This window comes from Chrysochloris asiatica, unplaced genomic scaffold, assembly GCF_000296735.1.
Source record: "Chrysochloris asiatica unplaced genomic scaffold, ChrAsi1.0 scaffold00038, whole genome shotgun sequence".
Lineage (NCBI taxonomy): Eukaryota > Metazoa > Chordata > Mammalia > Afrosoricida > Chrysochloridae > Chrysochloris > Chrysochloris asiatica.
Window position 1 is genome coordinate 18,170,652 of NW_006408556.1, and position 27,241 is coordinate 18,197,892.

Sequence of the window (27,241 nt, forward strand, 5' to 3'; positions counted from 1 at the left end):
TGGCGCTGTGGGTTAATGCACCAGACTGCAAAGCCATTTGAACTGCAAGGTTGGTGGTTCAAGCTCATCAGCTGCTCTTCGGAAACCTTACACAGGGTCACTATGGGTTGGGATCAACTCAACGGCACTTAACAAGTGCCTATATATATAGGCTTCTGGTGTGGGCCTGTAGGATTCCTGGTTTGGGGCTGTAGGATCAGCACTGGACTGTGAACCACGAGGTCCCATTCAAACCTTGCAGCTGCTCCTCAGAAACCCTACACAGGATCACTATGAGTTGGAATCAACTCAATGGCACTTAACAGCAACAACATATGTATGTATGTATATATATATATAGTTGTTATTAAGCGCTGTTGAGTCAGTTCCAACCCACAGTGACCCTCCTTCCGAGGAGCGGCTGGTGAGCTTGAAATGCCAACCTTGCAGTTCAGTTGACTTTGCAGTCGAGAGCATTAACCCGTAGCACCGCACCAGGACTCCATAGTTACTGTTAAGTACGTTGAGTTGGTTCTTACTCATAGAGACCCTGCGTAGAGTTTCCGAGGAGCAGTGGGAGGGTGTGAACTGCCAACACTGAGGCTCACAGTCCAGTAATGATCCTACAGAGTATGAAGGGAAGTATGGATAACATATACAATTCCAGATCAGATCATTTTTTAAATCTAAAAACCATAGTAAATTTGAAGAGAAAGATTATCACTTAAGGGTTCAAATTTGGGTTTCCTTTTGTGCACACAGTATGTACCACGTAAACTCTCAAACTGTTTATTTATCAGTAGGAAGAGAGAGAGACTGACTTTGGCTGGAGCCAACTTACAGGAGAAAAATGCAGAAATTCGAGAGGGAGGGATGGCCAGGAGAGAATGTGTTCCTGATTAGGGACCCAGACTTCAGCCACGGGGCAGTGGCGACCCCTTCTGGCCTATCCTCAAACAAAAACGTCTGCTCTTTCCACAGCCGACATGTAGGTGTGTTTTCTATTAGACTTTCCAGAAACTCATAAATGGTTGTAAAACCCATTGTGCTAATAGAAGGAACGACATAAATGCTGACTGAAGCTATTAATGCTAGTTGTAGTTTATGTAGCAGACTGAATCGGGCTGAAAACTGTGAGTTTTTCTTATGGTTACTTTATAACAGGTTATTTTTAAGTATCAGGCCATACATTAAGTTGGATGCTGATATTCCAGTGTTAGGAATGAGCCATTAAAGGGAGGGTCTACTTTCTCCATCATCTGTTCCATTTTTTAGACCTAGAGACTTGCTTCCTCGATTCCCCGTCTCGCCAAACACTTAAGTTGAAGTGATTTATCTACAGTTTGTCTTGTTTCAGTCTCAATCGGCCATATCTTTTATATAAGACTTATTAATAAATTTTAAGCACACATTTACTACCTGAAAGGCTAGATGTTCCAAATCTCAGATAAAAGGCCTGGTGATGTACTTCTGCCTTGAAAGACCATGTGGAGCACAGCTCTACTCTGACATACGTGGGGTCTCCCTCAGTCAGAGCTGACTCAAGGGCACAACTGGTCTGGTTTGGGGGTTTTATTTCTAAATTTACAGACAGCAAGTATAAAATGTCACCTCCCTGTTTCTATAACTCTAAATTTAAACAATGATTGTTTTTGGTCTTTTGGTGACTATCCTATCAATAGCTTCTGTTGCCCATTCTTTCCTCATTAAACATGTACCTGTTCTGGGCTAGTTTTCAGAGGTCCTTGTTTCTTATAGACTGCTGGGTCAGGATTCAGTGATGCTGAGGACTGCTGAGCATATTAATAGAAACAAACATGGTAGGCATTCAGTGAGTGGTCATTTTTAACTCATTTGATCACGGCTTCCTAAGCAACCCATCCTTGTTTAAAACCTCAGCACCATACACACTTTAAGCAGTGGATTATATTAAATGTATAATATTTATAAATGCCCATGAGACCTGCTGCCTAGGTTGAGATCAAAGTGCTGCTACATAACTACTTAAGCTCAGTTGCTTTACTTAGGAACCTCAGTTTCCTTATCTGTAAATGGGGATTGGCCTGACACCATCGAGGATAATGACTGAGTCAGTGACTGTAGGGGTCTCAGAACAGTGCCTGGCACGCCATGAGTGGTCTTTATGTGCTGTGTGTGATGATGATATTGTTATTGAGTGCGCTAGAGATGTAGCGATCCCATGTGGCAGAGCGAAACTGTCATCTTTACAGCAGCAGATCTCTAGACCTTTCTCCTGTGACAACCATTGACCATTTGACCACTGAGCACCCAGTCTTCTTGCATGATGTTATTGAAGTATAATAAATAAAGCCAACCAAAAAGAGGAACAATTTCTTAGAGTTGCAAGCAGAAAAAAAAAAAAAAATGACTCTTGCCTCCGACCTCGTTTGATGAAGATTATACTTCACTTATCCTCTGCCCTGAGGAAGTCACTCGAGATGAATTATGCGGAATCTTTTCTTGGGCTTCATAAACGCAGACATTAATAGTAACACTCAGCTGGTCTTTTCATTCTGATGCCACAGCTGAGACCACAGTCCCACCAGAACAAGTCTTCTGAACAGTCATGAAATAGGACCACCTTAGAGGGTAGGGTTAGTGGGGCTAGGAGGTGACAGATACTTTTGTAGAATTCCCCAGATATGCCACAGTGATACCTGAATCTCCCCCTGCAATGCTCAGAGCAGTTCCCTACCCACATCCCCCAGATTACACTTTGTGGGGAGAAGCTATGCCCTGGGAGTTTTAGTGGCATAGCTTTCACTAAAACTTGAAGGAAGAAGATAGCAAATGTATCGTGAAATATTATACTTCTATTTCCTAAAATCTAAGTGTGGTAATGATTTAGATTTAATCAACCCCAAAGGAGAATTTGAAAGAGTGTGTCTTTTTTGGCATAGCTACATCAGATATTTTCACCACAGCAAAACAACAACAAAAATCTCTTTTTAGTTGAAAGTGAATTATGGGCAAGATTCCACTCTCGCCTATTTTACTAAAAGAATCATGAGTTTTTTATTTTGTTGTATTCATGATTGTAATGTGCCTAGACAAAATTACTCATCTCTTCCACACTCACTGACATTCAGCTAAAGGAAGGCCAAGGGACCCATTTCTGGCAGGTGAAGTGGAAGTGGAAATGGAAGTTTATGGATGGGCTTCTGGAAAAGAAAAGATGGATGCAACTGGCACTTCCTGGAACTCAGATGTAATGCCTGGAGCTAGAGCAACCATATTGCAGCATGAGGCTAAAACTTACATACTAAATATGGGTAATCAGTTGCTCTTGGGACTTCTTTACGTAACTGGCTCCGCTTGGAACTCTACTCTCTGAACTTCTGGTTATGTGTGTGTGTGTGTTGGGGGAGGGAGTAGGGAGCAAACTCCTCTTAAGAAGTTAATATATGTAAAACTTGATTAGAAGAGGACATGACATTAGTAAAATGCTATATAGGTGTTTGGTAGGCAAAATACAAAATATTTGCTGCGGCCTCTATAATCAAATTTCTATTACATGCAAAAACAACTTTTGCTAATGCACATAAGCGCTGCCAACATTTCATTATTACATAATTATTACTCTAGCACCTTGTACAGTGCCTGAACTTGTTATTAGATTGAGTCATTCGATGGGCTTTGAAGACAGGCGAAGAACCCTACAATCACATGACTTTCTATGCCTTGATATGTGGATGTGATTGGCTTCATTGCTTTCGATGATCCACAGTAGTTCTCTTTCTAAGGTTGGTGACAGCAATCCTTGTTCTCTTGGAGATGATTGAGTGGATTCTGTTTGTTTGGCCTGAGCCACCCTCCTATAGGGTCTCAGCTCATATCTGCTTCAGGCCTCTTTGTCTTCAGAGCCAAAAGAGGAGCTTAGGACACCAATCTGCACCTCTCTGACAGGACACACAAACAGAATGGAGGCCAAGGCCAGTCCTGGGCAAAGTATTGGGTAAACTTGTCTTTGATGTCTCACATCCCAGTGATGCAAATGTCCTAGACATGGAGCCATTGGAAAGTTAGAGCTGGACAGAGGTAGACCTGGTATGACATAACCTCCCCTCACCTCCAAATATTCAGGATTGGAAGGGGTTCTGGACATGGGATCAGTGCCAAGAAATATGTTACTAGGATCCAAATCAGGAAGTGCTTCTTTGGCCAGAGGTCCCAGAAAAATCATTTGCACTCTGGATTTTAGCTGGAAAAACATTAGAATTTTGCCTTCTGGGCTTCTACTTGAAGTTTCACCTTTAACACCAATATATTTTCCTTGACTGTGGTTATAAAAATGAAGGCGAAAAGAAAAGGCAAGCACTACCACACTGAAGTCTCAGAGACGAGAGTGTTCAGATTCTTACACATGTATTGATGGGGTGTAGCGCTGTGGGCTAATGCGCTGGACTGTAAAGTTGGTTTGCACAGCAAGGTCAATGGTTCAAGCTCATTAGCCACCCCTCGGAAACCCTATACAGGGTCACGATGAGCTGGAACCAACTTGACAACACATAACAACACCAGCAAAATGAAATTATTCCTTGTTGGTGATGTTTGTTGTTTTTACTGTGAATGTTGAATTAATATAGTAGAGGTTATAAAAGCATTCTATATTCTCAGCTGATAGTCCAAATCATAGAAATTCATCAGCTAACCACAAAGGAAAATAATCACAAGAGTTGTTGTTATCGTCTGATACCATTAAGCCAGTTCTGGTTCATAACGAATCTGTGTACAACAGAATAAAGCACTGCCCGAGCTTGCACCAGCCTCACAATTCTTGCTATGTTTGAGCCGGTTGCTGTTGTCTGTCATCTTGTTGGGAGCCTTCCTATTTTTTGCTAGTCCTCTGATTTACTAATCATGATGTCCTTCTCCAGAACCTGGTCCTGCCTGATGATGTGTCCAAATGTGAGGTGAAAGAACCCTGGTGGAGGAATGGTTAAGCATTTGGCTGCTAACTGAAAGGTTGCAGTTAAAACCCACCCAGTGTTTCTGAGGGAGAAACACTGGTCACCTGCTTAGGCTAGGAAATCCTCTGGAGCAGTTTTCCTCTGTCACGTGCGGTCATGATGAGTCGAAAATCAACTTGACAGCATCCACTAAGGATGTGGAAACAGACTTAAAAGACAGGTGGGGAGAGGAAGCAGCGTGGAGGACAGACATGCCCTGCAGGGTCAGGATGGGTGCTGCCATCATTTCTCAGGGAGACAAGGTGCAGGCAGTTGAAGGGAGTGAGATATGGTTCATTCACTCATTTGACAATGTTTATTGGATGTCAAAAGGAGCTCTGGTAGCGTAGTGGTTACGAATTGGCCTGCGAACTGCAAGGTCAGCAGTTCAAAACTACCTGCTGTTCCATGGGAGAAAGATGAGGCTTTCTGCTCCAGTAAAGATTTACAGCCTTGGAAACTCCATACAGGGTTGCTATGAGTCAGAACTGACTTCATGGCACAAAACCACCACCACCATTGGATGTCAAACTGGACTCCGGGAATGTAATGATGAATGAGATACACCAACCTAGAACCTGCCCCCCCACAGAACACAGTCCTAGATCAGCAACCCTGGAAGCTCTCAGGTCCCACTCCAGTCCCACTGTATCAATATCTGCATTCAACAAGACTTCCAGCTACCTACATCCAAGTTGGAAAGGTACTCATTCTGGATAACAAGAGAAACAAAAAGAAGTGATACTTGATATTACTTTATAAGGCTACTCAGGCTAAACCCATAAGTGGGTTAGGTGGATTGGGGTGCCTTCCTGAAAGGCCACCCCATGTTATTGTTGTTAAGTGTCATCAAATCAGTTCCAACTCACAGTGACACTGCATAGGGTTTCTGAGGAGCATCTGGTGGGTTTGAACAGCCGGCCTTGTGGTTCATAGTCCAGTGCTGACCCTACAGTGCCACATCAGGAGTTCCCGTTCCATAGCAGGCATTTAAAGAAAACAACAACAAGGGGTCTTAAGCAGGAGTCCTGGTAGCGCAGTGTTTAAAGTGCTCAGCTGCTAACCAAAAGGTCAGCAGTTCAAACCCACCAGTTGCTCCACAGGAGAAATATATGACAGTCTGCACCTGTGGGAAGATCTACTCTGTCCCATTGTTGTTATTGCTCTGAGCCATAGTGACCCTATATAAGGTTTCTGAGGAGCAGCTGGTGAGCTTGAACCAACGACCTTACAGATCAAACTGATTTTGCAGTCCAGTGCACTAATCAAGAGTGCCATACCAGGACTCCTGTAGGGTCACTGTGAGTAGGAATTAACCCGACAGCAGTGGATTTTCAGTAGTCAGGGGTGTAAAGTCAAAGATTTTCTTTTTTTGAAAACAAATAATCCCTCCAAACCACAGAAAAATAGAGACTACCAGACTAGATTGAACCGCAGCTCTCAAAGCTTATGTTTTCCTAATACTAGTTTGCAGCCAAAGAACTAATAGCTGAGAAATGTCTGGTCTACCCAGGTTCCTCATGGGCTCTACCATGTCCTCTTCTGAAGGGTTTTTTATATATTATCCTCAGGCTTCCGCTCTTCCTTGTGTGAAATGTCGCCCATCCGGCTTCGCAAAGATAGTGACAAACCCAACAAAGGAAATTTATCATTTAGATTTTTAAAATTTTTGCTTGGAGATCAGCACACTACTTGGATTTCACATCTTGTCATTTTCAGCTCCAGCTCTATCACAAATGAGAAACCCACTCTAACTGCTCATCTCCCACTAAGAGTAAACAGAGAGAAGGGAGATTTATTTTCTTTTTTTTCCTCAAAACTATGCTGTAATCACAGCCAGTCATCCTGTAGACCAACTTTGGTACTCCTGACGTATACACACACAATACACACGTAGAAACACACACCCACATATGTACTACTGTACATCTGTGGTCTAAGCACCATGAGATCAAAGCTGTGAGACCCACGCCATGTACTATCAGTAATACAACTTTGTACATAAGCACATTTCTTTTCTGACTACCTGATACATATGCGACTGGCCATTTAAGGAGGTATATAGAAACATCAGAACACATACACACATAATGCATTTATGTGTACATATGTGTGTGGAGAAAGAGAGAGAAATACTTGGCTCCCATATGTAAACTGCATCAAGATAGGAGGTGTCAGTTACTCAGGGTGAGGTAGCAATATCGAGAGGTGAAAGAACATTTCACTTGTGTTCAAATTAGTCATTTAATGTTCCTTTCTTCCCCAGCTCTTGATCTGATTCCAGACCAGACCAGGGGAACTCATTCTGGTCAGACAGCTGGAAATTCCACCCCATGGAATGGTGTTGGTGGTCTCTGCTTAACTCCAGCCAGGAAGCCCACACAGCAAAATACCAGCTCATTCCACTAATGAATGTGCCCACCCACGCAGGACCCACCTTCCTCTTCCTCCTCCCCCTCTTTATGCCTGCCCCATTCAACTCGAGTCAAGCAGCCACAAGCCGCCTTTCTGATGACTGCCCAAGGGTTCATTTCAGGAACAGAATTTGTTAAATTATAAATTACAAGCATCCCAACTCAATAGTGAACTCAATCAAAGACCCTCTGGAGGACATGCCCTAAGCAGTTCCTGGGAGGTGACAGAGGAACTCTTCATCCCCTTTCATCTCGATCCTGCCTCAAGGACTTTCCATGTAGAAGACATGCAACTACAGGACAGCCAGACCTTAGAGGTTGGGCCCACCAAGTCTGGGTTATTTGTTTTTCCTTGCAAGCATGCTAATCAAAGCAAAGCTTTAACCCAACAAACAAGCAACATACTCCAAGATGGTTATTTTCATGCAGGAGTTGCCAAAGAAGGCAGCCTGAAGGGTTTCTTTATGACCAGAGATGTGTTTGAAATGAGACGGCAATGGTGGCTTTATAAGGAAGTGGCAAGAAGACAGTTCCATCGTTATCCTCATCACTGAGGTGGCCTGTCTGACCACTAGGAGCCTCCATCAAGATATTCCCCCATCGGAGAAGACAGTTGTCCTAAATTGGGACACGGCGATTCTACTCCAAAACTATCAGTTGGCGTCTCTTGCAGAATGGACATGGGGCCCCACTGCCACCTCAGTGACTTGTGTTTCTGAAGACCCCACCAGTTACCAGCAAGTCCATTCTCACCCACAGTGACTGCACATGTGTCAGAGTAGAACTGCATTTCATAGGGTTTTCAGTGGCTAATTTGTCAGCAGTAGATTGTCGGGTTTTTCTTGTGAGCAACCTCTGGGTGGACTGTAGCTGCCAGCCTCTGGGTTAACATATGAGCGAGCGCCTTAAGGGTTTACACTACCTATGCACTGAAGACACCGCTGTTGGGTGCCACTGTTGTTGTTGTTGTTAAGTGCCGTCGAGTCGGTTCCGACCCATAGCGACCCTGTACAGGGTTTCCGAGGGTGTAAATCCTTACGGGAGTAGAAAGCCTCATCTTTCTCCCGCGGAGCGGCTGGTAGTTTCGAACCGCTGACCTTAAGGTTCGCAGCCCAATTCGTAACCACTACAAAAGCGACCATAGAACTGCCCCACGCTGTAATTTTTACAAGGGTGAATTGCCAGCCATTTTGTCCCATGCAGCAGCTGGTGGATTTGAACTGCTGGCCTTGGGTTAGCAGCAGAGCACTTCATATATGATATATTTTTATATATTATCCTACACTCCACATCAGGCCACTGGGTCCCTGGGAGAGCCACAGGCTGAATGGGAGATGTGGGTCCTGACACATTTCTCTGGAGAAATATCTGCTCCAGACTGACCCACCAATGCATGGGGGCTGAAGACTGGGGAGGGGGGAAGAGAAGGAGTTAAGCGCCTAGTGATGAAACTGGCTTGGAATAATATGTACACACAGTTTCTTCTAAGCATGGCTTGCCACATCCTGGGCATCTGGAAAAAGTGCTCCACTTTACCTCCCCACTCCACCTCCTCCCACCCTCACCCCATCAGCAGTTTGCTTTCATGACACTTTGGGGGAAATAAGGTGGAGTTGACTTTGATGGTAAGGGGACTTGTTAGCTCTGGGCTAACAGCCCTCCCAGGCCGCTTTCAATCCCTTCAAACACTTCTATTTTAGGTCAAGGAAGTTCATAAAAGTGAAGACCAGGGGTGGTAGAAGGGGGAGAGGAAAGGGACAAAGCAACAGCTAAGGCTGCTTGTCACTAGGCAGCTAGCGCCCTCTGGAGGCTCCCTCAGGCCTGGTGGACATACATTTCCATTAGTGTGGGGACAGATGGCTTAGATTTCAGAGCCAAACTGGCCTTTTCAGGAGCCTCTGCCAAAGTTTAGGCATTCCCAGTTCCTATATATGGTGGTGCTCTGCCGTAGAGTGGGTTCCAACTCACAGTGACACTGCATAGGGTTTTCGAGGCTGTAAATCTTGACGGGAACAGAAAGCCTCATCTTTCTCCCACGGAACAACTGGTAGTTTAGAACTACTGTTCTTGAGGTTAGCAGCCCAATTCATAACCACTACACTACCAGAGCTCCTTAGTTCATGTGTGTGTGTGTGTGTGTGTGTGTCTGTCTGTCTGTCTGTATCTGTGTCTCCGTGTGTGTGTGTGTGTGTGTGTGTGTGTGTGTGTGTGTATATAGATAGAGAGATAGGAATCCTGGTGTGGCACTGTGGATTAATGCACCAGACTGCAAAACCATTTGAACTGCAAGGTCATCATATATATGTGTATAGATACATATGTATGATGACAGCCTCAGCTGTTGCTTTCTCCCTTTCCTCTCCTCCTTCTACCACCCCTGGTCTTCACTTTTATGAACATCCTTGATCTAAAAAAGAAGAGTTTGAAGGGATTGAATATATATATATATTGTTGTTAAGTGTCGTCGAGTGGATTCTGACCCATAGCAACCCTGTATAGAGTTTCCGAGGAGCAGTTGGTAAGCTTGAACTGCCGACCTTGCAGTTCAAATGGCTTGCAATCTGGTGCATTAACCCAGAGTGCCACACCAGAACTTATATATATGTAATATGTATATATATAAAATGCTGTGGAGTTGGTTCCAACTCATAGTGACCCTGCGTAGGATTTTTGAAGCTGTAAATCTTCAAGGGAACAGAAAGCGTCATCTTTTTCCCACAGAACAGCTGGTAGTTTCGAACTGCTGACCTTGTGAGCTTAGCGACTCGTAACCACTATGCTACCAGATCTCCCTCTCATATATATATATATACACATATATATACACATCTCTCTCTCTCTCTCATATATATATATACACATAATCTGTTTAAAACCCCAGTGTAACAAGAGTACAAGATTTACTAACTCAAGTGCTGGTTTCAGTACCTGCCAGAAGAGGGCAGCACATACTTCTACATTACAGGTCAGTTCAAAAGGTGGACAACCAGGGATCTGGGGAGAGTGAGTGCTTGTAACAGCAACAGCATAGTTATCATTTATAAACATAGTTATCATTTATAAATACCAGCTGCTCCCTGGAAACCCTAAACAGGGTCGCTATGGGTCGGAATCAACTCTACGGCACTTAACAACAATGACTGTGTGCCAAGAACTGTCCAAAGTGCTTTATATACATGTATCCATTGAATTCACAGGACAGTGTTGTGCAAAAGTCCACTATCGTTTGATTACAGATGAGAGGAGAGAGGCATTTAGACATTAGGAAGAATTGCTATTGTTACCTTGGACTGGCTAAGAGAAAGTGGTCAGCAAACCATACTCCCTGGGTGGAACAATGTGGGTCACCATGAGTTGGAACAACTCAAAAAGCAATCACCTCTTTTTGTATAGCCCTAGTAGTGCTGTAGGATAAGCACTGGACTGCTAACCAAAAGATCAGAAGTTCAAACCCACCAACTACTTCTTGGGATAATGATGAGGCTTTCTGTTCCCATAAAAATGCACAGCTTTGGAAACTCTATACAGGTGGCAATGGGTTAGAATTGATTCAGTGTCGGTGAGCTGAGTGTTTTGGTTTTGAGACAGTCAAAGAATGGATTTTATATTTTTAAATGGCTGGGGGCGGGCAGATTTTTCAAAAAGTCTGTGGGAAAGTTCCATGATCTTTTACTTCCATTTTTCTATGATCTTTTTGATGTCCCCTTGTGTTCTGTGACACATGAAAGTTATGTGAAATTCAAATCTCAGGAATTTGCCAGCTCATTTGTTTATATGTTGTCTTTGGCTGTTTTATTGTTTTAACAGCTGAGCTGAATAGTTATGACAAAGACTTTAAAGTGTTAAATGTCTGATCCTTTACAGAGGATGTTTTCTATCTCCTGACCTTACAGATATATGTTTTCTGTCTTCATGCAAGATGATCAATGAGTGGAGTTGGCACTTTATTGACTATGGAGTTGTATAGCTATCTAGAGAGAGCTGGAAGCGCTGTTGACCACAGTGATAGTTAAGGTCATTTGTTAACTTGACTGGGTCAAGATTCTCAGTGGTTGGCAATTAAGATATACTCATCTTCCATGAGATCTAATATAATGTAATCACTTCCATGGCTCTGTTGAAAGGAAGTTTCCTCAGGGTATCATCTGCAACACCTTTTGTCTTACAAAGATAAAAGGAGGGAGTAGTGAGCAGAGAAAGAACTTTCCTACCAAGAAAGAAAGGAGCTCTGGTAGCGTAGTGGTTACTAATAGTGCTGCTAACCTCAAGGTCGGCAGTTCGAAACTACCAGCTGTTCCATGGGAGAAAGATGAGACTTTCTGCTCCCATAAATATTTGCAGTCTCGAAAATCCTGTACAGGGTCACTGTGAGTCAGAACTGACTCCACGGTACAACAACAACCACAACAGCCAAGAAAGAACAGCCAGGAGTGGAGAGTATCTTTTGAACCAGAGTTCCTATACTGTGACGCTCCTAGATCCAGAAAACTGATGCCAAGACACATGGGGATCTCTAAGGAATGGTGATCCTACAGGTGCTGAAAGGAGACAAGGACCGTGATGTCTTCAATTGACTTGTTATGACTTTTCTGTCCACAACCTTCTAAATTCCCACCAAGTGATTGGGTAGGGTCATACAGGAGTCTAATGCTGGGATTGGTTAGTTTTGTCCTCCAGCTAGGCTTAAAAGAGCCATCTCAGAAGCATAGATGGAAGATCCCAGGACCATCAAGAAGGAAGAGCATGAGTGAAGTCTTAGGTCCCTGCCTAGAGAAACCAGGACAGCAGAGATGAAGGCAGAGGTGGTGGCATGGATAGACAGAAGAGTTTTGGGTTTTAGGCCCATGGACTGAGTAAAGCTGAGTGCCTATTGGCAGGAGACAAACTTACAGAATGTCCTCTTTGGACATTCCCAGACTGGCTAAAAGGACTTTGTAAATCACTTGCCTGAGCAGGGCAGAGGCCAAGGGACCACATGGCTGAGAGGCTGAAGACAAGAGTGAAGCATGTCAGCAGTATGGCAGAGAAGAGACATTCCAGACTGCAGAACTGCTGCGTCCTGAGTTGGTTCTGATCCTGAATTGTACCCTGTTCACTTCCCTGACAAACCCCATAATTGTGAGTATTGTTATGAGTGGCCACTGCAATGGTTTATCCACCTCGATTTGAAGCAGAGAGTGCTGTGGGAGAGATGGCAAGTGTCATTCTGACCTCCGTGTCCTAGGAATCAGCCTGGGGCTGATTTTGAGCTTGATCATCTTTGCCCCTTGCTCAGCCAGGAGAAGTCAGACATGGCTCCCACATGGTTTTAGGAAGGAAGGACCTTTCCCCAAAGCTGGTGATCTGAATTTGAACTTCTTAATTCCCACCAAGTGATCGGTTGTTGTACTTGTTTAGTGCCGTCTAGGTGATTCCAACCCATAGCGATCCTGTATAGGGTTTATGAGGAGCAGCTGGTGAGCTTGAACTGCTGACCTTGCGGTTCAAATGGCTTTGCAGTCTGGCGCAATAACCCACAGCGCCACACCAGAACTCCTAAACTGCGAGAAAGGAAATTTCTGTTTCCTCTAACTTGTATTTCTGCTATAGCAGCACTAAATAACTAAGACAACCTTCATTCTCTTTCTTCCCAACAAAATAACTCAAAGTCTGAGCAGAAGGGAGGGTCTGATATTTCACTGCATAAATTCACAGAAGGAATAGAATGTAAAATTTGGAAAGGGCTATGGGAATCGCCTACCATATTTCATCCACTCTAAACTGCACATTTTTTTCATAATCTTATGAATAGGAAAGTAGGCTTTGTCTTATAATTAAAGGCGTATTATCATTTGTGTGGGAATCTTTTTTGCTTCTTTATTGTTATTGTTGTTGTTAAGTGCCATCAAGTCAGTCCCGACCCATAGCAACCCTGTATAGGGTTTCCGAGGAGTGACTGGTGAACTTGAACTGCCAACTTTGCAGTTCAAATGGCTTTGCAGTCTGGCACATTAACCTACACGCCACACCAGGGCTCCTCCTCATTGTTGTTGTTGTTGTTAAGTATCTTTGAGTCTATTGCAACCCTGTATAGGGTTTCCAAGGAGAAGCTGGTGAGCTTGAACCACCGACCTTGCAGTTCAGATGACTTTGCAGTCTGACGCATTAACCCACAGCGCCATACCAGATTTGGTCCCTTACTCATGACAACTGAAGGAAGCATTTGTTGCCTGGTCTTACACCATCCCCATGATGGGCTGTGGATCCATAGGATTTTCATTGGCTGATTTTCAGAAGTTGGTCATCTAGACTTTCTTCCAACACCCTTCTAGGTGGATTTCAACTTCCAACCTATTAGTAGCAGCTGAGTGCATTAACTGTGCCACCCAGGGACTCTGATAAAAGCTTCAAAGCAGAGCAGACCCTCCCTCTCTTGGAAACTAAAGCAACCCTGCCCAGAAAGCTTTGGGTAAATCCATGGATTAAGCAAAGTGGAATTCTGGTGTGGCACTAATAGGATAAACACTAGACTGCTAACCACAGGGTTGTCGGTTCTAATCCACCAGCTGCTTCTCAAAAATACTATATAGGATTTTTTGCTGTGAATCAGAACTGATTTGATGGCTCTTACCAACAATGACTTACCAACAGTAACAACAATGACTATTCATCTGTTCCAACAAAGGACCTGAGACCAGGAGGCAGTGTGAGCTGTGATACACTCTTCTTCCCTACATTGGCAGCCAGGTTTACATTTGCCTTGGAGAAGAAGGGAAGCAGAGGGCTAAGCCTCATGCAGGTGCTTTTCATTTGGGGACATGTGTCCTGCATTTTCTGGGACAGTACCAATTTCTTATAATTTGATTATTTTCAATGACGGCAATTTGTAAGACATCTGATTTTCAGTTGGAAAATAAGGCCTCTGCAGTGATAACTAATGAAGAGCAAAATCTAGAGAAACAACTCAATCTACATATGGTCCTTGTACCCGAAACATGTAGAACCGTGTCCTGCTCATCACCGATACTCAAGGAAGGTTTGCTGAAGTACTCGACTGGACTTGTATTTGGAGAAAAATATGCTAGAGTTTTACAGTGTCTTCTACAAAAATAAATATATCGCGTGCAACCCTGGAAGTGAAAAGGGGCAGATCTTTGTAGGTGCTACCAGTCAACATTGTTGTTGGTGTTAAGTGCCGGTGAGTCAGTTATGACCCATAGCAATCTTGTAGAGGGTTTCCAAGGAGCGACTGGTGGCTTGAACCACCAAACTTGCAGTTTAGACCGATTTTGCACTCTGATACATAACCCAAAATGTCACACCAGGACTCCAACCAGTCACCATAAAAGGAGACAAATACTGGTAGGTTCTGCTCCTGAATCCTTGAGCAAGAAGGCTGGTGACAACAGCCTGGGGCTACAGAGGGTCTTGGGCATCTTCAAGAGACAATGGGGAGATAAAGAAGTAAATGGATTTCAGATGCAGGAGGAATGAGCAGGGATGGAGCTGTAAGAGCAGGGGAGCGAGAGGAAAGTCATGCTAGTGTAAAGTCAGCCAGGCCTGAAGTCTGCAGAGAGGAACCAGAACGGAAACAGCCAGAGAAGATGAACTGCTGCTCTGTGCTTACCACTCAAGTCCCCAAATCAGAAATATTTGTTATTCTCTTGGGCTGTTGTTTTATCTTCTGGGAGAACTAAACTGTAGATGGCCAGGGTTCCCTCTTTACTATTTGGAGTCAAATTTGTGGTCTGCCATATGTGTCAAGCCTTTAGGTCCTGGAGCTAGGGTATTGTTGAACTCACCCTGAGCTCCGTTTTATGGTCTTGCCTTGTTTTTCTTTCCCACCTCCCTCTAGCGTATGTTGCTTGGCTGTGTTTTATGTGTCCCTGTGCATAGCTATAAAGCCATTCTACAACAGGCATAGTATAAATTTTAAAATAGAAGGAAGCTACCCCCCACCTCAAGACAGAGGAACACAGAAGCAGAAATAAGAAAGAAAACTGTAATTGAAGTGTGGAGAGAAGAAGGGATTCAAAGGAAGCCTTGAAAGACTGAAATTGGGAAAGACACCATTTAGTACAGAAATCCATAACACATGTAGCCTGAGAGGCCTGGGAAAACCTGAGATGAATGTTTCTGGGGAACCTGTAAAAGAGGAATATGCAAATATGGCTAGGAAAAGTCACAAGGTAGCAGTGTTGAGTCGTTGTTGTTGTGAGGGTGTGGAGTCAGTTCTGACTCATAATGACGCTGTTCACAACAGAAATAAACACTACCTGGTCCTGCATCCTCACAATAGTTATGTTTGAGCCCAATCCATCTCCTTGTGGGCGGGGGGTGCAGGTGCAGTCCCTCCTCTTTTTCACTGACCCTCCACTTTACAAAGCAAGATGTCATTCTCCAGGGATTCGTCCCCCCTGATAACCTATCTGAAGTATGAGAGATGAAGTCTCATCATCCTTCTTCTAAGGAGCACTCTGGCAGTCCATGATACTTTTAATAGTCTTCTCCAACACCATAATTCAAATGCATTGGCTCTTCTACGGTCTTCTTATTCATTGTCCAACATTCATATGCATATGAAGTGACTGAAAAAACCAGGGGTACAATCAGGAGCACCTTAGTCCTCAAACTGACATCTTTACTATTTAACACTTTAAGGAAGTCTTTTGTAGCAAATTTGCTACAAAATACACTACTTTTGTAGCAAATTTATAGTAATTTTGTAGCAAATTTGCCACCAAAAAATGCATTTTTCCTTTAATTTCTTGACTGCTGCTCCCATGAGTGCTGATTGTGGATCTAAGCAAAATGAACAGTTTAAAACCAGGAAAGGAGTGCACCTTCAATTTGTATGCTGAGCAAATAATCCAAGAAGCTGAATTATACGAATAAGGATAGGAGGAAGACTCATTAACAACCTGTGATATGCAGACGATGCAACCTTGCTTGCTGGAATGGAAGAGGACGTAAAATACTTACCGATGAAGCTCAAAGACTCCAGCCTTCTGTATGTATTATACTTCAAGGCAAAGAAAACAAAAATCCTCACAACTACAAAGATAAGTAGCATCATGGTAAATGGAGAAAAGATTGAAGTTGATGCTGAGGAGGGAAGAAAGGACTAGAGCCAGTGTGTGAGTGAGGGCTAGAAGTCATCAGTTGACAAGATGATGGGAAAGGAAGGCTCTGCTTAACATAAACATCCTACTGCTCCATGCCATTGAGTCAATTCCAACTCATAGCGACCTTACAGGACTGCTCCATTGGGTTTCCAGGGCTAGCGTAGTGGTTATGAATCAGGCTGCTAACCTCAGGGACAGCAGTTTGAAACTACCAGCTGTTCTGCGGGAGAAAGATGAGGCTTTCTGCTCCTATAAAGATTTACAGCCTTGGAAACCCTGTACAAGGTCACTATGAGTCAGAACAAACTCCATGGCACATAACCACTGCCACCAGAGGTATGTTGTTGTTGTTGTTGTAAAGTGCTGTGGAATCAGTTCCAACCCATAGTGACCCTGTATAGGGTTTTCAAGGAGCAGCTGGTGAGCTTGAACCACCAACCCTGCAGTTCAAATGGCTTTGCAATCTGATGCATTAAACCCACAGCACCATACCAGAGGTATAAGGATTGAGGAATTGGGGACGAGGAGTAAAGAAGAGGAATGGCAGGTTAAAGTTACAATGAAGACAGGTGTGGTGTCTTGTTAAAATGAGAAAGATGAAAAAAGCACACAGGGTTGAGATCCGGTGGGGAAAGTCCACCTTGGCAGGCAGGAAGACAGGAGCTTTGAAAAGTGCAAATGAGTTTGGGGGAGTTACAAGGACAAAACCCAAGGGCTGGGGAAGCAGGGTAAAATGAAAGAAGGGAAACAATGAAAACTGAAGAGGCTTGAGTTTATAAGAAATTGTGGTGTTTGGTGGAAACTGCTGCTCTCACTTTGGGGATGTTGTTTTTGTGCCTTCGAGTCAGTTCTGACCCATAGCGACCCTGTATAGGGTTTTCAAAGAGCGGCTGGTGAGCTTGAACTGCTGACCTTGCAGTCTGGCGCATTAACCCACAGTGCCACATCAGGACTCTGGCTTTGGGGACAGAGAACTGTAAATATGGATAATATGTAAATACCGTTCATAATGTGAAAAAGTCTGGAAGGTCCTAGTGAGTTAATCTTTCTGAGGGCTCTTTGAAAAGTATGAAGAAATAAACTTGTGGCCAAGAGGAGTGGATGCTGGGTGTGGAGTCAGGAAACCCAGGTTCAAGCCCAGTTCACAGCTCTGCCACTCGAGACTGGGGCAAGCCACCACCACCAACTCCCTCATGTGTCACAATGTCTGCTGCGATGAAAGTAGTGACAACTGGCCTTTCCCACAAATGAAGCCACAGTGAACCACTGGAGGTGCCATGGTTAAGCACTCGGCTGCTAGCCGAAAGGCCAGCAGTATGTACCCACCAGTGGCTCATGGGAGAGAAATGTGGAAGACTACTTCTGTAAAGATTACAGGCTTGGAAGCCCTATGGGACAGGACGCCAGAATTTAAAAAAAAAAAAAAAAAAAAGGCAGCATCAGGGTCACATTCCTTCTGTAGTCTCTTGGAGAGAATCCTTCTTTGTGTCTTCCAGCTTCCAGGCTTTTGTGGCAGCCTCACTCCAATCTCTGCCTCTGTCTCCAAATGGCCATCTTCTGTGTATCTCTGTGTCCTCTCTTTTTCTTATCAAGATGTCATGGGTTAATGGACCACACTAAATCTAGGATGGTTTCATCTGAGATTCTTAATGGATTGCATCTGCAAAGTACCTAGTTCCAAGTAATACCACAATCACAGGTTCCAAGTGGACATGAATTCTGAGAACTACTTAATTTAGAGCAGAGTCCAAACAGTAATGAAGCGAGAGTGTTGTGTACAAGGGGGCTCAAAAAGTTTGTGGAGCGAAGTGTATAATTAATTTGTAGACTGTAGGATTGATGATCTATCTGTTCTGTAAACCTTCACTCAATTCACAATAAGAGGTCAAAAAAAAAAAAAAAATTAAAAGTTTGGAAAAATTCCCTATCTTTCTATTCCATATGATTAGAGTTAAAATAACATGCTTTTTGCTTCTTGTGGCTCCTAAAAGACCACTCATGTTGTAGCTTCTTCTTGTTGTAAAGTGCTGTCGAATTGATTTCAACTCATAGCGACCCACTACATGGTATCCTAGGAGCAGCTGGTGAGTTTGAATTTCCGACCTTGTGGTTCAAACTGACCTTGCTGATCAGTGCTTTATCCCATAGCGCCACACCAGTACCTACCTGTGTATCTCTCATGGCTGCCCGTAGGCTGTAGCTGCTTTCCCAGGTCCCTGGTTACGAATCGGGCTGCGAACCGCAAGGTCAGCAGTTCGAAACTACCAGCTGTTCTATGAGAGAAAGATGAGGCGTTCTGCTCCCGTAAAGATGTACAACCTCAGAAACCCTGTACAGGGTCGCTATGAGTCAGAACCAACCCCACGGCACACAGCTCTTGGTTTTGCTTCTCCTTCTCTAAATCCTCCCCAGGTATGTTTTATCAGTCAGACAATTTTATGACTTAGTCAAAATCTCTTCAAGCCTTCTCAAAGGACCCTAAGGTGAATTCTTTCATGGAAACACCGACTTTGACTTGGAAATTAGTTAACAATTCAGACTCTCTTCCTGTAAGCTAGAAGAGTCGTGATGATGCAATGGGTTAAGCACCAGGCTGATAATCATAAGATGGATGGTTCAAATCCACCAGCAGCTCCAGGGAAAAAAGATGAGGCTTTCTGTACCCATAACGTTTTACAATTCCTGAAATCCTAAGGAGCAGCTCTAGTTCATCCTATAGGGTTGCTATAATTCAAATCAACTAAATGGCAATGGGCTTTTTTAAAAATTATTATTTTTTTTTTTTATTAAAGCCAGAGTCCCTGGGTGGTACAGTTAATGCTCCCAGCTGCTAACCAAAGAGGTTGAAGATTTTTGTCCACCCAAAGATGCCTCAGAAAAGAGACCTGAACAATCAACCACTGAAAACTCTACTAAGCCCAGTTCTACTCTGTCATCATAAACCAGAATCAATTCTTTGGCAACTGTATTTTTTGTTTGCTTCTATTAAGTCATCATTAATCATTGTGCTATTATTAGACATTTTGTGAATTTAAGCCATTCCTCCTGAATTCTCAAAGCTTTAAATATTGGGAAAGTATCTTTGAATCCCCAGAATCTAATTCAGTGTCTGATACAATCCGGGACCTGTTAGTGAGCTATTTACCTATAACTGTTAGTGAGTTATCTACTTTTCACAGAGCCAACTCTGTTCCTACAAAAACTTCTTCTCTCTCACCCCAAGCCTGGCTGCCTTGCCTGGTTACCTTGGTCCAAAGAGACACACTTCTCCTCTGAGCTTTTGGAGCATCTAGTATGTACCGCCTTGTTCATCATTTCATTCATTCATTCACTTGTTCATGCACAAGTACTCACGCAGTGTTCACTCTGCTTGGCACTGTGCTGGGTTCTAGGGATCCCAGTTTGTAAGGGTGCCACAGTCTCTCACTCTGACAGCAGGAAACCTTCACTCGTCTTCCTCCTCCTTACAGGGTCTAGTATAGTTCTTCAAACATTATACATGTTCAGTTTGATGGATTCATTCAAATTGCCTTAGCTACTTCTTAAAGAACAATGCCAAATGGGGGAATAAATGTACTGTGAGCTAAAACAAGAGCCCCAAACCCCAATGAGAGACCACCACAAGAGAATCAAGCTCTGAATTCTGTAGCCAATGGCGATTAAGGAATGCTTTAAGAAGTCTTTTCCCCAGCAAGCACCCTCTGTACTTGCAGTAGAACCCAAAGCAAAGGGTTTTGCCTCCAGATTTTCCACTGTGGGGAAACTCAAGTGTGCTGTTCCAAGCAGGACTTCTGTAGATACATGCAGCATGGTGAATTTGGGACAAACAGACAGTAGTTGGACTGAGGAAAGATTGTTTCCTGACATATGTCAGCTTATGCAGCAAGGAACACTCAGAATTCAAATGGCATCCCTACCTCCAATGCAGCTAAAAGGCTCAGCTGGCCCTTCCTCCAGCCGTAGCCAGCTAGCTAGCGGGCAAGACAGGTATTATACACTCCTCCCGGATTAAAGGGGGAAAGTGAGCTGGGTGAACAGTCAAGTCTCATTAGTTCCAGATCAAATGCTCACAGGCCAAGGACAGGGAGCGGAGGCAGGGTGTCACTCACCGGCATTGTCTTGCTGCTTGGTGTTTTTGATGTAGGCAGAGAACTTCGAGAAGATGTCAATGCCAGCTGTGTTGGATTCTCGGTGTTTTGCAGCAAGTTTGGGGTACCTGGAATGAAAGACGTAGCGTTCTAGAATCAGTGGGAACTTGGAGCTTTTAATTCAAGTGAGAGCCTGCCACCATTATGATGAGCACTACTCCTGTTGCTCGTTGGGCTTGCACCTCATTTGGGGTTCTTACCCTGACCCTATGGGAAGGGTAGGCATTCTTAGCCTTAGCTCACAGAAAGAGGAAAGTAGAGGCCAGTGTAGATGAGAGTTTTGACCTCTGTTGGGCAAGGAACCAGAACACCACTCAGAAGGCTCAGGAGGTGTCTCCTTGCCAGGACCACCAACAATGGTGTACCAAAGAATGTTGTTGTTATTGGTAAGTGCCGTCAAGTCGATTCCAACCCATAGTGACCCTGTATAGGGTTTCCAAGGAGAAGCTGGTGAGCTTGAACCACCGACCTTGCAGTGCAAACGACTTTGCAGTCTGGTATATTTGTCCACAGCGCCACACCAAGACTCCATGCCAAAGAACACTCGGGTCAAAATTCTGAAGGATCTTGCCTCTCTATCAGGTGGGTCTCTGACATCTCCCCAGTCCACATTAAAGCAACTATCCACTGCCACATTTGTGACTATAGTCTCAGCTACACAGAGCTAATTCTGGGAGCAAGGAGATGCCAGGCACCTTAACACAGCCCTCAAAATCATTCCTTGAAAGGAAGAATAGCCAAGGTCTTCTTCTGAAATAAATTACTGACCTTTGTCAGCAGGGCATGTGTTGGCAGTTCTTAGCCTGGAGATAGATTCGGCCCCTCCCCTGTGTAATGACTTGGCCCCTCCCCTGTGTAATGACTCAGCCCCTCTCCAGTGTAATGATTCGGCCCCTCTCCCATGCGCAGTCTCTTATTTTGAATACCAGCGGCAGAGTGAAGTAAGGACTGGAGTCTGTGACTTTGAGACTGAACAAGGTCAAGTTGCTTCTGCAGAAATCTATAACTTGGATCCCATTAGCACCACCAAACTAAGATTTTTCTTTTTTTTTTTTTTCCCCTTCAGTATTATTTCACAAATATTTCATGTGTCTGGTCAGACAGAGGTCAAAAGAGATAGGGGTTAATTGCCTTGTTATCATTATTAATGTGGACCTCTGCAATCGCTGGGAGAACAGTTGTCTACTGTGAGCTGTTTGGTTGCTATATGTTTAAAAAAACAAAATACATTTTTTGTTTGTCTCAATGTCTTAAGTTATTTGAAGAAAAAAAAAAAAGACTTTCTTATAATTTGTTGCTCTTTTGTGTCTAGTTGTTGTTGTTGTTCCTCAACTGAGACAATTAGCTGGGACTGTCTAGTGATAAGTCCGTGAATAGAAATTATTTGCTTTCAGATGTGGCTATGGGAGTGACCTTCAGGAAATCCTGGGATCCAGCCCTTATTTGTCCTCATTTGACAGAAAAGGCAATAAGGGATCAGAGAAGTAAAAACATTGTTATAAGGGTTCATGGTGAACGAACAGTGGAAGGGAAACTAGAATCTGGTTCCTCACCAGCCCCTGTACTTGTGTTCTTTTCACTCAATCACACTTCTCTGATTACAATGAAGACTACCTTGTGTTGAATGACAACCATGTGCCAGGTACTCGGCTACCTCTTTCATACGTACTAATCATTACTCCTCACGACAAGCCTCACTTCCTAGATGAAGACACTGATGTCAGAGAGCTTGATCAGTTTGCCATGTGGCTGATTGGCAGTTTCACTTCAGAAGCCTGGCTCTTAGGTGATGTTCTGTGGCCTCTCGTGAACTCAGCTGGTTCACCCTCTTCTTACTTAGCTAGTGCTGCCAGGGCAAAAGTTCCACTGACACTTCCTTACTTATTTTCTCACAGTTCTGGAGGTTAGAAGTCCAAATTCAGGGAATGGCTCTAGGAGGAGGTCCTTTCTAGTCTATTTTAACCTGTAGTAAGAGGGATAGCTTTGCTGATGTCTGATGGATCTTGGCTGAAAGCAGAGAATACCAGAAATATGTTTACCTGTGCTTTATTGACTACACAAAGGCTTTCAACTGTGTGGATCGTGACAAGCTATGGACAACATTGTGAAGTATGAGTATTCTGGAACACTTAATTGTGCTCATGAGGAATCTGTACTTGGACCAAGAGGCAGTTGTTTGAACAGAGCATGCGAACACTGAATGGTTTACAATTAAGAAAGGTGTGTGATAGGGTTGTATTCTTTCACCATACTTATTTAACCTGTATGCTGAGCAAATAATCCAAGAAGCTGGGTTATATGAAGAATAATGTGGCATCAGGATTGGAGGAAGACTCATTAACAACCTGCAATATGCAGATGATACAACTGTGCTTGCTGAAAGTGAAGAAGACTTAAAATATTTACTGATGAAGACCCAAGAGCACAGCCTTCAGTATAGGTTGCATCTCAATGTAAAGAAAACAAAAATCCTCACCACTGGACAAATAAACAACATTCTTATCAATGGAGAAAAGATTGAAGTTGTCAAGGACTTCATTCTTCTTGGACCAACGATCAACACTCATGGAAGCAGCAGTCAAGAAATCAAATGACATATTGCATTAGGCAAATCTGCTGCACAAGACCTTTTTTAAGTGTTAAAGAGCAAAGATGTCAGCTTGAGGACTAAGGTGCGCCTGACCCAAACCATGGTATTTTCAATAACCTCATATACATGTGAAAGCTGGACAGTGCATAAGGAAGACCATAGACTGATGCCTTTGAGCTACGGTGTTGGAGGAGAATATTGAAAGTACCATGGGCTGCCAAAAGAGAAAACAGATCTGTGTTGAAAGAAATGCAGCCAGAGTGTTCCTTGGAGGCCAGGATGGCCAAACTTCATCTCTCATACTTCAGACATATTGTCAGGAGGGACCTGTCACTAGAGAAAGAAGGATATCATGTTTGGTGAGATGGAGGGTCAGAGAAAAAGAGAATGACCCCCAGTGAGATGGATTGGCAAAATGGCAGCATCAATGGGCTCAAGCGTGGCAACAATTGTGAGGTTGTTCCAGGACCAGGCAGTGTTTCATTCTGTTGTACATAGGGTTGCTATGAGTCGGTACTGACTTGATGGCACCTAACTACAACAACAGCAACCAACAATCCATGGAGCTCCTGGGCTTGTCGCTGGATCTGCTATGTGTATCCATGTTCCTCTGACATTTCCCCACTGCCATGTTATAACTCAGAGTGATTAGGTTTAGGAACCACCCTACTATGTCATGGCCTCATTAACATAACAAAATAACACCTTGTTTCCAAACAAAGTCATATTTACAGATACATGGGTTAAGGTTTCAGTACATATGCTGGGGATATGCAATTCAGTTGATACCACCCTCAAAGCCTCAAAGCCCTTGAAGCTTGGCTGAACACATGGATGCCCTCACTGTATAAATCAGGAAGGAGGTGCTTACCACAGGTTCTGCACACACAATTCTTTCTGGGCATACTGAGTTACCAAATCCATCTGCTGTGACCGGGGCATGAAGTAAGGTCTCCTGCAAGATGCTAGGCAATTTGCCATGACATGGAAAATTTAGGATCATCTTTGCCTATATTGGCCTGCTCGTGTAGAACCTGGCATGCTTTTAAATTTGATTGCCTCACAGTTTTACTAAGAAACACTGAGCGCTCTTCTTTTAACAATGTAAAGAGAGCAGGGCCTAGAAAATGTTATTTGTTTATGGATAATTTGTTTGCATCTGCTGTTTTGTTTTGCTGTATATCATCATTTCATCACTAAGCTGACAATTTCTTCACTGTCAGTGTGAGCCAACCAGGAAAGAGTGGTACCAAACTCAAGATGGATGACAAATGGTCAAATGTTGAGAAGGACCTTGGTTTTGTTGCTCTGTGTTCATACTTAGCATACTTCCTTGTACATGTTGCTGTTGTTGTTAGGTGCCATTGAGTTGGTACTGACTCATAGCGACCTTATGCACAGCAGAATGAAACACTGCCCGATCTTGGGCCAACCACACTACTGTTGCCACATTTGAGCCCACTGATGCTTCCACTTTGCCAATCCATCTCACTGGGGGTCATTCTCTTTTATTCTCTGACCCTCCACCTTACCAAACATGATATCCTTCTCTAGCGACTAGTCCCTCCTGACAATATGTCTGAAGTATGAGAGATGAAGTTTGGCCATCCTGGCCTCCAAGGAGCACTCTGGCTGCACTTCTTCCAACACGGATCTGTTTTCTCTTTTGGCAGCCCATGACACTTTCAATATTCTCCTCCAACACCACGTCCTATTTGAAGTTTGTCTTGTAGGAAGGGTGTCTCCAAATCTTAATCTCAGTTATTTCAGTGAGATTTGGAGAGGTCATACAGGATTTTATGTGCAGTGAATTTAGCTTCATCTTTATACTGTATTTTAAATATGCAATAGACTACAGGGTACATGGAGTTTCTGTTTAAACAGTTAACATGCTTGGCTGCTAACTGAAAGATCGGAGGTTCATGTCTACCCAGGGGTACCTCAGAAGAAAGTCCTTACAATCCATTTCCAAAAAATCAGCCATTGAAACCTTCGAGCATGGCTTTCTTAGGCATACATGGGACTGCCATCAGTCAGCGTCAACTGGATGCCAACTGGCTTAGCTTTGGTTATTGTCCATTCTATTTCTCTATAAGATGAGCAAGAAGAGTTTCATTCATGGAAGCATCTTTGAAATAAAATTGTGACGGTACCTAAGGATAATCAAAGACATGGTGGAATTCTCTAATTCAGGAGACAGCAAACTACAGCTCATGGGCCAATTATAGCCAATTCACCATTTTTTATTTGGCCCACAAACTAAGAACTGTTTTTTAAAGAGCTTAAATGGCTGGGGGGAAAAAAATCAAAAGAAAGATACTATTTTTGTGATGTGGAAAAGTAATATGAAACTCAAATTCCAGTGTTGATAAAGTTTTGATAAAACACTAACATGCTTATTCATTGATATTTTGGCTATGGTTGCTTGTGTGTTACACCAGCATAGTTGTAACAGAGACTGTATGGTCCACAAAGCCCAAAACAGTTACTATTACTATTTTCAGAAAAATTAGCTGGTCCCTGATCTAATTGAAGATATTTTTCCATCCTGTTTTAAGAAATTGTATCTCAAATGCATAAATCTCAGATATGCACTTAAACGTCATTCTGGGAAGCAAAAGTTGGCCTCTCTCAAAAAAATAAAAATTCAAAATCTGCAAATAGAGAATAACTTCCCCCCCAAACACAAAAAAGACTACAGATGATAAGTGTTCTGACTGCCTTAGAATCCTAGCACTAGCCATGGTTCATCATGCCACTGAACACAAGGGTCCTATGCAACTGAATTAACACACACTGAGCACCTACCAGGCCCTGTGCCTGGTGGTATGACCTTTGTCATTTGAGGATCATTCTTGGCACGTCAAGTTTTGATGATCTTTTCTTCTAATGGGCTAAAAGTGGGAGACCTTCCTCTCTCTTCCTTTTCCATTACTCCTGCTTCCTCACCTTTCCAAAGCTGTACTGGAGAAGCAGGTTAATACATTTGACTCTAATCCTGGAAAGTGTGTTTCCTTGTCTTGTCTCTGATACCTAAGTAAGAGATTCTTGGAGGTGGTGAGGGGTCTGGCTTACTCATCAAAGGACACCCCTTGGGATCTGTGGTTTTAAGGCATAAAGTCATGAATTAGCCTTAAGATCATATCTGGGAGGCAGCCTAAGACAGGCGCTACCTCTCTTTCTAACTCTTTAAGCTGTCATTTAATGAACTCTTACTCTGTGTCATACTAAAAGAACACTGGCATTGAGTACAGTGTGACCCCTAGTGACCCTACAGGACAGAGGTGAGCTGCTGCATAGGGAATCTTCACAGGAGCAGGCAGCCTCATCTTTCAACCACAGAGCAGCTGGTAGGTTTGAACTGCTGACCTTGTGGCTAGCAGCTTTGTCTAAGTATTATAGGCCTACAAGTAGTCCTAGTGAGGCACTGTAGGATAAACACTGGACTGCTAACCACAAGGCCAGTTGTTCAAATCCACCAGCTGCTCCTCAGAAACCCTACACAGGGTCCCTATGAGTTGGCATTGATTTGACAACATTTAACAACAGCAGTATCTTCTACAGCATCTCTATAAGATCAACACAATGGGCTCAGGTTTTGCGTCACTTGCCTGTAGCAGAAGCTACTCATACAACCTATCCTTGTGTTTCTCTACATCCCCCAACTGCTCTCTCAGTAGGCTGGAGTCATGTGACTGGATTCTGGCCAATGGGATGCAAGGGGAAGTGAGGTCACCTCTCCAAGGACTAACCCTCAAAAACATCTTGTGTGATGCTTCTTTTCTCTTTTACTGCTTAACAGATTTTGAAGTGCTTGTGTTCCAACAATTTCAAGATGAAAGAGAGTGATAACATTCAGTCAAATTTTATGTGAATAAGAAATAAACCCATATTGTGTCAAGCCACTGAAATTTTGCAGTGAATTTGTTACAGCAATGTAGCACAGCCCAGCACTAAGTGGTAGGGATTTGAACCCAAATGACTTTGAGTACAAGGTCCACATTCTTCACTGTCATGTCCTCCTATAAGAGCTATT

The 27,241-nt window shown here is 43.4% G+C and overlaps 1 protein-coding gene across 2 annotated transcripts in view; it reads right to left on the reverse strand.

Annotated features, from left to right (window-relative positions):
* The window catches only part of CLIC5 (chloride intracellular channel 5), a 209,545-nt gene that overhangs the window by 21,292 nt on the left and 161,012 nt on the right, over nt 1–27,241 (reverse strand). For both annotated transcript variants that reach the window (XM_006860526.1, XM_006860527.1), the window contains exon 4: nt 20,577–20,683. In XM_006860526.1, the coding sequence (XP_006860588.1) occupies nt 20,577–20,683 (107 nt within the window). The remainder of the gene's footprint in view (nt 1–20,576; nt 20,684–27,241) is intronic.